The 11,369-nt window shown below is 34.8% G+C and overlaps 1 protein-coding gene across 1 annotated transcript; it reads left to right on the forward strand.

Moving 5' to 3' along the window:
- Positions 1 to 10,091: 10,091 nt before the first annotated feature.
- Positions 10,092 to 11,168, forward strand: LOC113339554 (F-box/kelch-repeat protein At3g06240-like). Its single transcript, XM_026584801.1, has 2 exons — positions 10,092 to 10,763; positions 10,941 to 11,168. The coding sequence occupies exons 1-2, from the start codon at positions 10,092 to 10,094 to the stop codon at positions 11,166 to 11,168; spliced, it is 900 nt and encodes a 299-aa protein (XP_026440586.1).
- Positions 11,169 to 11,369: the final 201 nt, after the last annotated feature.

Raw genomic sequence — 11,369 nt, forward strand, 5'->3', positions numbered from 1 at the left:
TGATTAAGACATATAGGTGCATTCCACTACATGCTTTATAAAGAAAGAAAACTTTGTGAAAATACATGATGAAATGCAAAGACTCCACCCCATTAACAACCCACAACACCTCCGTATTAAGTCAACTATACTACTTTTTCAATACAAACCAAAACAAAAAACTAAACTTCAAACTCCATCATCATCCTCATGAATTCCTCTTCATCATCATGTCTATGTAGCTTGCATTAACTTATCGTTAGGTAAAAAGACTGAAATCAATCCCTTGCATGGCTTAAACTCTACTAAAATTGGAGAAATTTGAGCTAACAGCTGAGTACTTTCTATTGGCTTGTTGGTTTATCCAACCTTTTCCTTGAAAAGATATCTTATTCAGCAACCCATTTGTATAGTGTTTACAGTCTTACTCAAAAAGTATCCCCACTATAACATGCACCATGTGTACACTCTTCTTCATGTTAGGCAGGTACACGATCACCTTTTTGACTATTTTATCTTCTTGTCCCACTGTTCTTTCCCTTCTAATTCTATATATCTACCCATTTTTCTCATTTTGTTTGTTTCGGATTCAGATCAAGGATACCATCCATCAACAACCGATGACGTTGCCACTACCAGGAAAGGGTTTTGATCTTGTCTGTTTTGAATTCAGATCAAGGGTGTTGATGTTGTCTGTTTCGAATCCAGATCGAGGATACTATAGATCAACAACCGATGATGTTGTCACTACTGGAAGAGGGTTTGCGTTACTACTCTACTAGAAAGGGACGAGCTTTAGTAATTCTCCTCCTGAATGACCTTTGGAAGTGTTGTTCAATAGCTTAGTTAGAGCACAAATTAGGGGGGCTAATTAAGTAGATATTAGTGTAATTTCTTGTGCAATTTTTGCGTTGGAAACTTTTTGAAGAGTGGACTTTAACTGGGTTTATTAGGTTAGCAATAAGTATATGAGCACTAGCTAAGAATTAATAGGATAAAATATAACACTAAGTTATACATACTTTTGAGGGTACACCCAAATATATCCATGTCTAATATCAAGGTTAACAAAAAATTTAAACTTAATAATGATGCAGCCATTATGTTGTTGGGACGACTTAATGTCTTGATCATGGTGTTTTGTGTTGGGACCTGTTTTTAGTTCTACGTTTTCCTGTCGAATAACTCGAGTTTGTCGCGTAAACGGAACAGATATGTAACATGTATCGGTACCCGCTGATCATTGTTGCTTACAAGTTGATAAATTTTAAAATTACAGACCCTAAAACAATTTTTATAATCCAGATTCAAAGAAGATTACAAGTAAAAATTAAAATGTTGAAGAATTTTGAATTTTAACTATGAAAAGTTGAACATAAATAGTTGCACTGGAACCGTTCATCTACAGTTCTACACATATATATAGACACACAAACGTGAGAAAGATTGTAGTTACCTCCACCAAGAGTGGTGGTCTATGGGGTTAATGAGTAGAAATAGACTTGAAAGGTGGCAGTCATATCATGGAATAATTCATGATGCATCAAGCAAACTATTGAGTCTACATCATCACCACCTTCTCATGTATAAAAGTTGACCAGGCCTAAACAAGATACTTCTTTTTTCTTGGTTTTCTTTAGGCCAGGCCAGACTCCACACACATGCATCTTAGCTAGGGTTGTCCTAGTTTAAGTGATCCTAATTTCTTGGTTTTCTTTAGGCCAAGCCAGACTCCACACACATGCATCTTAGCTAGGTTTGTCCTAGTTTAAGTGATCCTAAAGAGCAGAACTCCGATCAGGGACGGACTCAAGATCCATCGTCGGGAAAGGCTGGAAAGCCACTAATTTGCATGGCGACCCAAGGCCACGACAATTTGATTTTCATAAAGAACCATGTAAGTAGGGCTAAGTCGGATATTAAATTATTAAAATAGAGCCGAAAAGTTATAACTGGCTAAACATAAAAATTTGACAAATCCTGCCTAGTAAAATGTTAATGGGCTGAAAAAAATGACGAAATATAACCTGGGTTAGTACTAGATCCGATCCGTCCCTGAATCCGATCAAAATTGTTTATTTCTTAAAATATTTTTTTTTGCAGAAGATTGCAAAGAAACAACCCGCCGAGTTTGTAATCTCAGTCTTGAACTTGCTTTGTTTAGATCTGACCCATGATCTAAATTTGACTCTGCCTTCTCGTCCCGAATCGGATATCAGATCATTTATTATTCCATTATTCTGATCCCTAATTAAGCACTTACGTACGACCTGAGACATTCTAGTTAGCTGTAATCTTATATCTGACTTGTTGGGCGCATGTATGATTAGATTCAAAAGTTTTCTTTACTAATTGGTAGTTTATGAAATACTATCAGATACGTTAGAAGTTGGATCCAAATTCAGTTGAGAATAGAAGAAAAAACAAACAACCTACAGTTGTTGTAGCAGTGCACCTAAAAGTTCTTTTAAGTATGGGCCTAACCTTATGTTCCTTTTCGCATGGGCCTATTTCAGCAAGCAGTAGTGCTCAGAGTGAAGATTGTGTGTTAAAGCTTAAATTACGAAACGTGTTTTTAGGCATACTCCTTCCTTTATTAGTAGGGGTGAGTATGGGCCGGTATGGACGGGTTTTCACTCCATCCGTATCAAATCCAATATATTACTGATTTCAAATTTGGCATCCGCATTCAATCCACATCCAACGGATTTGTATCCAATGGATATACGGATGGATGGATTGGATACGGATAATCCAATAGATTTGTTTTAGTTAAAATTTATAATAAAACAAATAAAACCAACACAAATGACTCCTCGTAGAACCTACATATCCTATATATGTATAGGAAGATAAAAATTCCATATACAACATCCTAAGCAAACATCTTAAGAATTCCTAAATGATCCATAATATTTTCTTTAGAACTATAAAAATGCACTTAATTTGACGGATATGGATGTCCAACGGATTTTCAAAGTTGCATCCGGGCCCGATCCATAATCAGTTGGATTTCAAAAATTCCATCCGCATCTAACCCATTAACGAACGGTCCGGACATCTATCCGCAAATGAACGGCTGGTCCCGGTTAAATCTGCGGTTACGGGTCAAATACTCACCCCTACTTTTTAGGAATACTAAATGATGATACTATTTAGGGTATGCTTATAAGGAGTGACAAGTGTGCTCACCAAATGCTTATAAGGAGTGACCTAATAATGGGTAGATTACTAAGTTACCCTTTATTATTTTAAATTACTTAACATATCTAAATACTTAAAGGCATGGACAAATAAATCTGTCACGTCGAATAGTGAGGAAACCCTCGCTTCCTATTGACCGAAATAGGTCTTTTTTGGGTTTTATGAAAAAAGCAATTTGGTGAGCACACTTGGCAACGTATGATTGGTTTAAAAATATTAGGAAAAAGATTAAAAAAAGGAAACCAAATTTAACTTGGAATTTATAAAGTGATAATAGTTAGATGAAGGCACTTGGCAACACATGATTTAAAAATTACGAACTTCAAAGTAAAACCTAACTTACCGTGTTTGGAATTTTATGGAAGTCCAAATTCAATTTGGAAATCGAGTAATTACTATACTAGGATTATTTTTTCCAAATTAATAAATAAAGGGGAAAAAATCCACATATTTTCTGCGAAAATAAAAGGAAAAAATAAATAAAATTTATACATATCCTCCACCTATTTAATGTATTTGCCCCGCCACACCAAATCAAAAATAGATCTCCATGGGGCGGGGCGAAGCCCCGCGGTCACAAAATAAGAAATACATTTCCGTGAGGCGGGACGAAGACCCGCGTACACCAAGTTAAAAGTAATAAAATAAAATAAAATAAAATAAAATAAAATTTGCACATTTTTCAACCTATTTAATGTATATGCCCCGCAACAACAAATCAAAAGCACATCTCCACGGGGCGGGGCAAAGCCCTGCGCACACCAAATCAAAAATACATCTCCACAGGGTGGGGGGAAGCCCGGCGCACACCAAATCATGCATCGCCACGGGATCAAAAATACATCTCCTTGAGACGGGGCAAAGCATAGGCACACCGAATAAAAAATAAATAGCCACAGGGCAGGGAAGAACCGTGCACACACCAAATTAAAAGAAATAATATGCCCGATGTGTAACACGGGCACAAATCTAGTTAACCTCTAAAAAACCAAGGTGATACTCTTTGAGTTACACAAACACCAACCATATTATTTGGGCTAAATAAAAACCATATACAGGAAAAATGAAACAAAAACTCCAAATATTTTTAAATGTGCAAATTACATCTATTTCATTTTTCAAGAATACCCAGCCTACCCTATTCTTTTTTGTTCTTCTCTTTGTGAGAGACTTATCGTTTCTCTGTCGCACCACCAACACCAGCAACTCCTCCTCCTCCTTGCGCACCATCACCACCAAAATCAAAACACGACCATTTGTCTAATCATTCACCAACCGTCTCTTTCGCTTCTTCCCCCGCCGCCACCACCACCAACAGTACTTCCTTCCCATTCTCTTCATTTTAGTTGTTGTGTAGAACTTAGGGTTTCAAAGTGGTTGAAATGGAAAAAGAAAAAGAAGATATTTGATGATAATATGATAATCGTTGGAAATAGATGTTCGATCTACTTCTAATCTCCTATAATTCATGCGACAATCTTCTCCTTCTCCGGTATCCACCCTATCTCAGATTCATTTATGGGGTTTTCTTTCTTACTAATATGTAGATTTCTTATCTAGAGTTCATCATTTCATTCTTTTATATGTGAATTACATTTACTAATTTTAAATTGGATATCTTAATGTGACAACATTACAATTTTATGGTCATAATTGGATCTGAGATTGATATTTGTGATTTATCGACGAAGGAGATTAAAGGGTTTATTATGGAACTGATGGTGGAATTGATTGCTGAAGTATACAAAGATGTAGCTGAGATTTTTATGAATTTGGTTGACTGTTGCCGTTGAAATTCATGGATTTGACAGAAAGAAGAGCAGTGATGTTTGATACTGGAAATTATAAAGAAGAGATGGTTTTCCTGATGGATTTGATAGATTGGCAGCAATATCAGTGTGGGCATGGTGATGAATGTTGGAGCTGAAAAGATGGGTGTAATGGTGGTAATGAGTGATTGAAGTTGCAGTGGTTGAGTTGTGCCGGTATAATCAGTTGAAGAATGAAGGGAATGAACTCGTTGTGGTTGGTTGGTTTATGACTGAGATGCATTTTGCAGTTGCTTCAAATGGAGGATACAAGTAGTGAAGATAATCACCTGCAATATTTTGGAACCCTTTTTGGTTTCATCAACTCTATAGTTATTTTGGAACCAAAATTGGTTGGAATCCTTTTTGGTTTCATCTTTGCTTTCCTAACTGTGCATTATTGAGTTGTCCAAGTATGTCGAAATTGGCTTGTATTATGAATTATTATCATGACTTGTTACCATTGTGTCGAATGTCGATCACCAAAAAATGGTCCTTTGTGAGTTTTCTGTTATAGTTTAATATTTCGTTGTAATTAGACTTCTTCCTTGGAACATGAAAATATTTCATGAGTTGAAATATATAAAAATTTTGATTTTAAACCAAGCCATGATACGACCCTTTTCCTTTTGGTTCCACCTGTAATATGCTGGTAGTTGGTACCCTTTCTTATTTCATCATTTTATTGCTATAATGGAACCAAATATGTTGGAACCTTTTTTGGTTTCATCAAAGAAAATACATAACATTCTGCGAAAATATGGTGTGGGTTAAACATAAATGAGACAATCATAATTGAAACCTTTCATAAACCATTTAAACATTTTATAAACTATTATAAGCATTTAAGTTCACAACTACTTGACAACTGTACACTAATTTTTATGTATTCGTTTATAATTCTTTTAGTGGTTTATCCATCAGGTTCATAGATTTCATCTTCTTATTCTTTCCACCAAATTATTCATTCACGAACGAGTTTACATTCTTCCTCAAATGCTCATCTCTGACCAGAGTTACTTTCTCCATCATTTGTAGACCAAAAGTTACAAAAAACTGCTCGGGAGTGGTCTGCAGTATCATATTCTTTATTCTCTTTAACTTGAAAAAATATGGTACTAAACGTGGACTTTGCTTGTCGTATGTACGTAAGATCATCTTTATGGCTACCATTTTCTTCTTCAATTCCTCTTCCCTCATCACATGGTTCGTAGAAATTCCAAAATTGGCATGCTTTTTCTTATTTTATATCAAAGTCTTTATTTTAGGAGTCACCACACACAAATGTGTCAATGAGCACCTAAAAAAATCTTCATGTCTTTTTCCTATAAAGCAAAACTGATTTTATCCAGAACAAGAATAAACTAACACTGCCAAACCAATACTAGTTTCATCAAAATGACCAGAATTAACCAACACCACCAAACCAATATTGATGGAACCAAATCCGACAAGAGAAAAATGGTGAAACCATTAATCAGCACACCAACAGTTCAGGAGGAACCAAGTTCGACAAGGGAATATGATGAAACCATTTTTGGTTTCATCAAAACTACCAGAATTCATCAATACACCAATAGTTCAGGTGGAACCAAATTCGACAAGGGAAAAATAATGAAACCAAAAATGGTTTCATCAAAAATACCAATATTAATGCCTACGTGATTTCATCAAAAAAGACCAAAAAACTTAACATCATGCATCACCACAGAGTTTATACGATTCTTACCTTTTGGAGTCTTCTTCACTGTTTTCTTTAACTTTTCATCTCTCTTTATCTCTTGTTTAGTTTGCTTCTTCACCACTTTGTTGTTTGAGAGGACTTAGGTCAGAAAATTGAGACGATTTCGGTCAGAATTGATTTCATTGGTTGAAGTATGTAATCATTGAAGAAGAGAAGAATCGAAAAATGATTTTCTCTACGGATGAAGACAGGAAGAATTCATATATCTAATTTAGGTCACAATTGGTTTCATTGGTTGAAGTAAGTAATCATTGATGAAGAGAAGGGAAAATCGGAGGATGACGAAGACAGGGAAAATGAATTTTTAGATGTGATTTTTTTCTTATGAAAGAGAACAAGAAAGAGATACGCGGTGGAACTAGAAGAAGATACGTGGGTTGATTTGCTGAGTTGTTTTTGGGACGAACAAGAATAGAGGGTAATTTAGACAGTTAGGGAATTTAGGATTTTTTTACACCATTTGTTTTGTTAGTGTCTTTTCAATCGGATGGTGACCCTTTATGGGTTGTAACGCGCGCGTTAATTGATTAAACTTAAACTAATCAAAATCAAAAACATAAACTGATTAAAATCAAAGTTCAATTATTCTTCTCTTATTCTCCCTCTCAAACCGTTTTGAATTTCTTTTTCATTGTCGATTAATCATCTTTTGCTACGATTATAAGATGATAAGGGTTGTTGCTGACCGGGATTCAAAGTGTTCAAATGTTGATGTTTGTACATTAAGCCCAAACTCATGGAAAAGCACCCAAATCCCACCTTACTATCTTTTTAACGGACCAAATTATTATCATGGAGTGATCTTTAAAGGAGCTCTTCATTGGCTTGCGAAAAGATTTGATGAAAACTGCGTATACACTTATCTGGTAGGTTTTGATATTGCCGATGAGAGGTTCCATATTGTGCCACTACCAAAAGAATCGTATGCCATATTCCGAAGAACCTTTGGAAGAAAATATGTTCAATTTAAAAGTGGTAGAATTTGGAGGGTGCATATGTTTAGTTTTTCATGAATATAATGTCCGCGTTGATGTATGGATGATGCAAGAATATGGTGTCGGAGAATCTTGGGCTAAAAGTTTCTCCACTACCCTGGAGTGTATAACTAGTAGCAGGTTTTCTTTGTTAAGGTGGAATTTCAAGAACAACGAAACAGTATGGGAGGTTGATGGGGATTATATTCTATATGACCCAAACAACAAAATTTATATAAAACTGATGGTGGATTCTGGTTTTGCTGAATGCGTAACTGTAGAGGAGAATTCTATGAATTTGCTTCGCGTAACTGATTAAGGTACTCATGCAATACAAAAGATGAACATATCTGGGTAACAAACATCTTCTTATATGATGTTTTTTTCTTTTCTTTTTTCTCTAAAAAGAAATAACGGCATTCAGTTGGTGTTTATTATACAAGTCGTTGGTTTCTTCATAATATTATTTCATTGCTATGTCCGAACTGATGATATATGTTTAAAAAAGAAAATCTGTTTGCATTTTTTCCCCAACGTTTTTTCAGCACAATCAATTTGCATTGTCGTTTCTGTGACTGTTATAAGGGACTCCTAACTTAATTGGAAATACAGGTCAACTTTGTTTCACAGAACTCAGTTCTCTAGTCACTACAAAAACTCTAGTATTTGATGTCTAAAATCAACATGCAGAAGTAGAAGTATCGGCATTCAACAAAATGTATTGTCTAGGCGTAAACACTCACATTATTGAAGTTTATAGTGCGTATTTCATAGGTAATCAGCCGAAACAACACGAAAACTTCATCTGCATGCACTTTATTATTAAAAATAAGAAAATCGAGAAAAATACATCGATATATTATTTTCGAATGGGAAAAATATCGTTTGGTCCTTTTTTAGGTGGGCTAAGTCTGTTTGGTCCTTTAAGAAAACGCCTTTATTGTTTGGTCCATAATTATTTAAAAATATTAAACTGATAAATGTACCCTTTTGTATTAATTTTTACTTATTTTCTTATAGCAGTTCATTCCAGAAATGAAGTCCATATAAAAACCTAAAAAAGACAGACTTCATTCCAAAAATGAAGTCCATATAAAAACTATAAAAAACAGACTTCATTCCAGAAATGAAGTCCATATAAAAACCTAAAAAGACATACTTCATTCCAGAAATGAAGTCCATATAAAAACCTAAAAAAACAGACTTCATTCCAGAAATGAAGTCCATATAAAACCTGAAAATAACAGACTTCATTCCAGAAATGAATTCCATATAAAAAACAGATTTCAGTTCTGGAATGAACTCCATATAAAAACATCATCATCTTCTTCGACGTCTTCAACAGCAGCAGCAACAAACATCATCGTCTTCAAAACAGCAACAACATCGTATTCATCATGTTCATCGTCTTCATCATCTTCAACTACAACATCAAACAACAAATACGAAAAAAGAGCACAAAAACTACATCTAAAAAACATCATCATCATCATCTACGTCATCGGCAACATCATCTTCATCGTATTTATCATCTTCAACATCAGCAGTAAATCAATAAAAAACGAAAAAGAAACGCAAAAACTTCATCATCATCGTCTTCTTTATCGCCTTCATCATCATCATCATCAACAACAACATTAGCAGAGAAAAAAGAACCCAAAAACACCGTCGTTCATCATCATCTTCATCTTCTTCATCATGAGCAGAGAAAAAAATGGGGGAAAGAAAAAAAACTAGATCTATAAATAAAGAAGAGAGAGAATCTGAAAATAATATCTTATCTCTTGATAATGGACTATATATATCATATAGTGACGTCATGGATGATGTAATGGTCCCAAAAGGGTATTTCTGACACTACAAGATGACAATTACATCATCCATGACATCACCCTCGTAAAAGAACTTAGCAGCAATGCATTTAGAAGACAGCCACATCCATGAAATCCAGAAGGAGATGGCCACTCATTATATCATTCTCTACTACCTTCTGCTTTTGTTACTTATAATACTATTCTTGTTATGTTTTTACAATAGTAACTTGAAACCTTGTTTTCTTCACCGCAACACAAAGTTGAAGAACAAGAAGATCAAAAAAAAGATTAAGAAGAAGTTGAAGAAGAAGGAGGCGATTGCAACAATAATGTCAAAACTTCCTGAAGAGATTCGCATAGAAATCTTCTTAAGGCTACCAAGGAAGTCTCTTTTGCGATTTAGGTGCATAACAAGTCTATTCGTGCCTTATTTGATAGCCATAGTTTTCAAGGCATGTATGATGAGCTTTTGAACATAAAAAACAATAGGATGCTTGTATTGTCTGAGGCGAAATGCAACAAAATGTATACGATAGATTATAAATCGGTATCGTCTTTATTGCAAAAAATGTCAGCATCATCTGCAACAATTCGCCGTGAATTTCATGAATGTATTAATACGACGGATTACCCTTCCATATTTCAATACCGTGATAAAGTTGAGTACTTGTCTGCATGTCAGGGCTTGAGTTGGATACGTACGACGAAAAATAGTTGTGAAGAATTTTATATTTGGAATTCGATATCAAAAGAGTGCAAGAAAATACCTATGACACAAGAAGTAAACTACTATAAACTAGGTGGGTATGGATTTGGTCATGATTACAAGACTGACAATTACAAATTGGTTATGGTCACAGACAACTGGGATTCCAAGTGTTCCGATGTCGATGTTTATACATTAGGATCGAATTCATGGAAAAGAATTCAAAGCATACCTTACAGTCTTTCTGAAATAGACTGCTATTTTGAAGGAGTATCCTTTAAAGGATCTCTTCATTGGCTTGCACATACCTTTGATGAAAACCAGAAATGCAATGAACTGGTCCGTTTTGATATTATCAACGAGAGGTTCCAGAATGTGGCACTACCATCACTACCGAAAGAGTCTAGTGAAAAATCTAAGTTCAATATAAAGGTGGGAGAATTTGGAGGGTGCATGTGCGTAGTTTTTCAAGTTTTTAATCTCCGGGTTGATGTATCGATGATGCAAGAATATGGAGTGAGAGATTCTTGTCAAGTTTTTTTTTCATACATATAAATAAGCTCTTAGTTTCTCATAATATTTTGCACAAACTCTTCATTTTTTCTGCTCCTGAAATTTCAACCTAGTATCATTATTTTTGGTTTTCCCAAGGATTGGATTGTTTTAATTTTAAAAAAGAGTTGTGTTCATTTTTTATTTTAAAATCAATAGAAAGAGGATATGATTATCGATCCTAGCGGAAAACAACCAAATAGGAACATCATTGATGATTTGAATGTAAAATTTCACAAATCTAAGAAGGAGAGGGAGCTTGTAAAACTTGGTTGGAAGGATGAGCCTATCAATGACAAGCTTGACAGGGGTCACAAAAATGATGTAGAAGAAATATCGTGTAGAGTGTTAGGCATTTGCTTTTTGCTCACTAGAATTTTATCTTAGCTTGTTGGCACTGTGCTTTGTAGCTTTTCTTGCTTTGCTGTTGGAGCTTTCTCCCCGGCTCTTGTAGCACTTTCATGTGTTTTCTCTTTATGTTTTCTTTTTTCAATACAAATTTTAACCTTTCTCCTCAAAAAAAAAAAATTGTGTATCTTCTGTGTCTTTGTGTATTTATACAATGGCTAGGAAAATAGCAAACACAAG

This window comes from Papaver somniferum, unplaced genomic scaffold (assembly GCF_003573695.1).
Source record: "Papaver somniferum cultivar HN1 unplaced genomic scaffold, ASM357369v1 unplaced-scaffold_21, whole genome shotgun sequence".
Taxonomy (NCBI): Eukaryota; Viridiplantae; Streptophyta; class Magnoliopsida; order Ranunculales; family Papaveraceae; genus Papaver; species Papaver somniferum.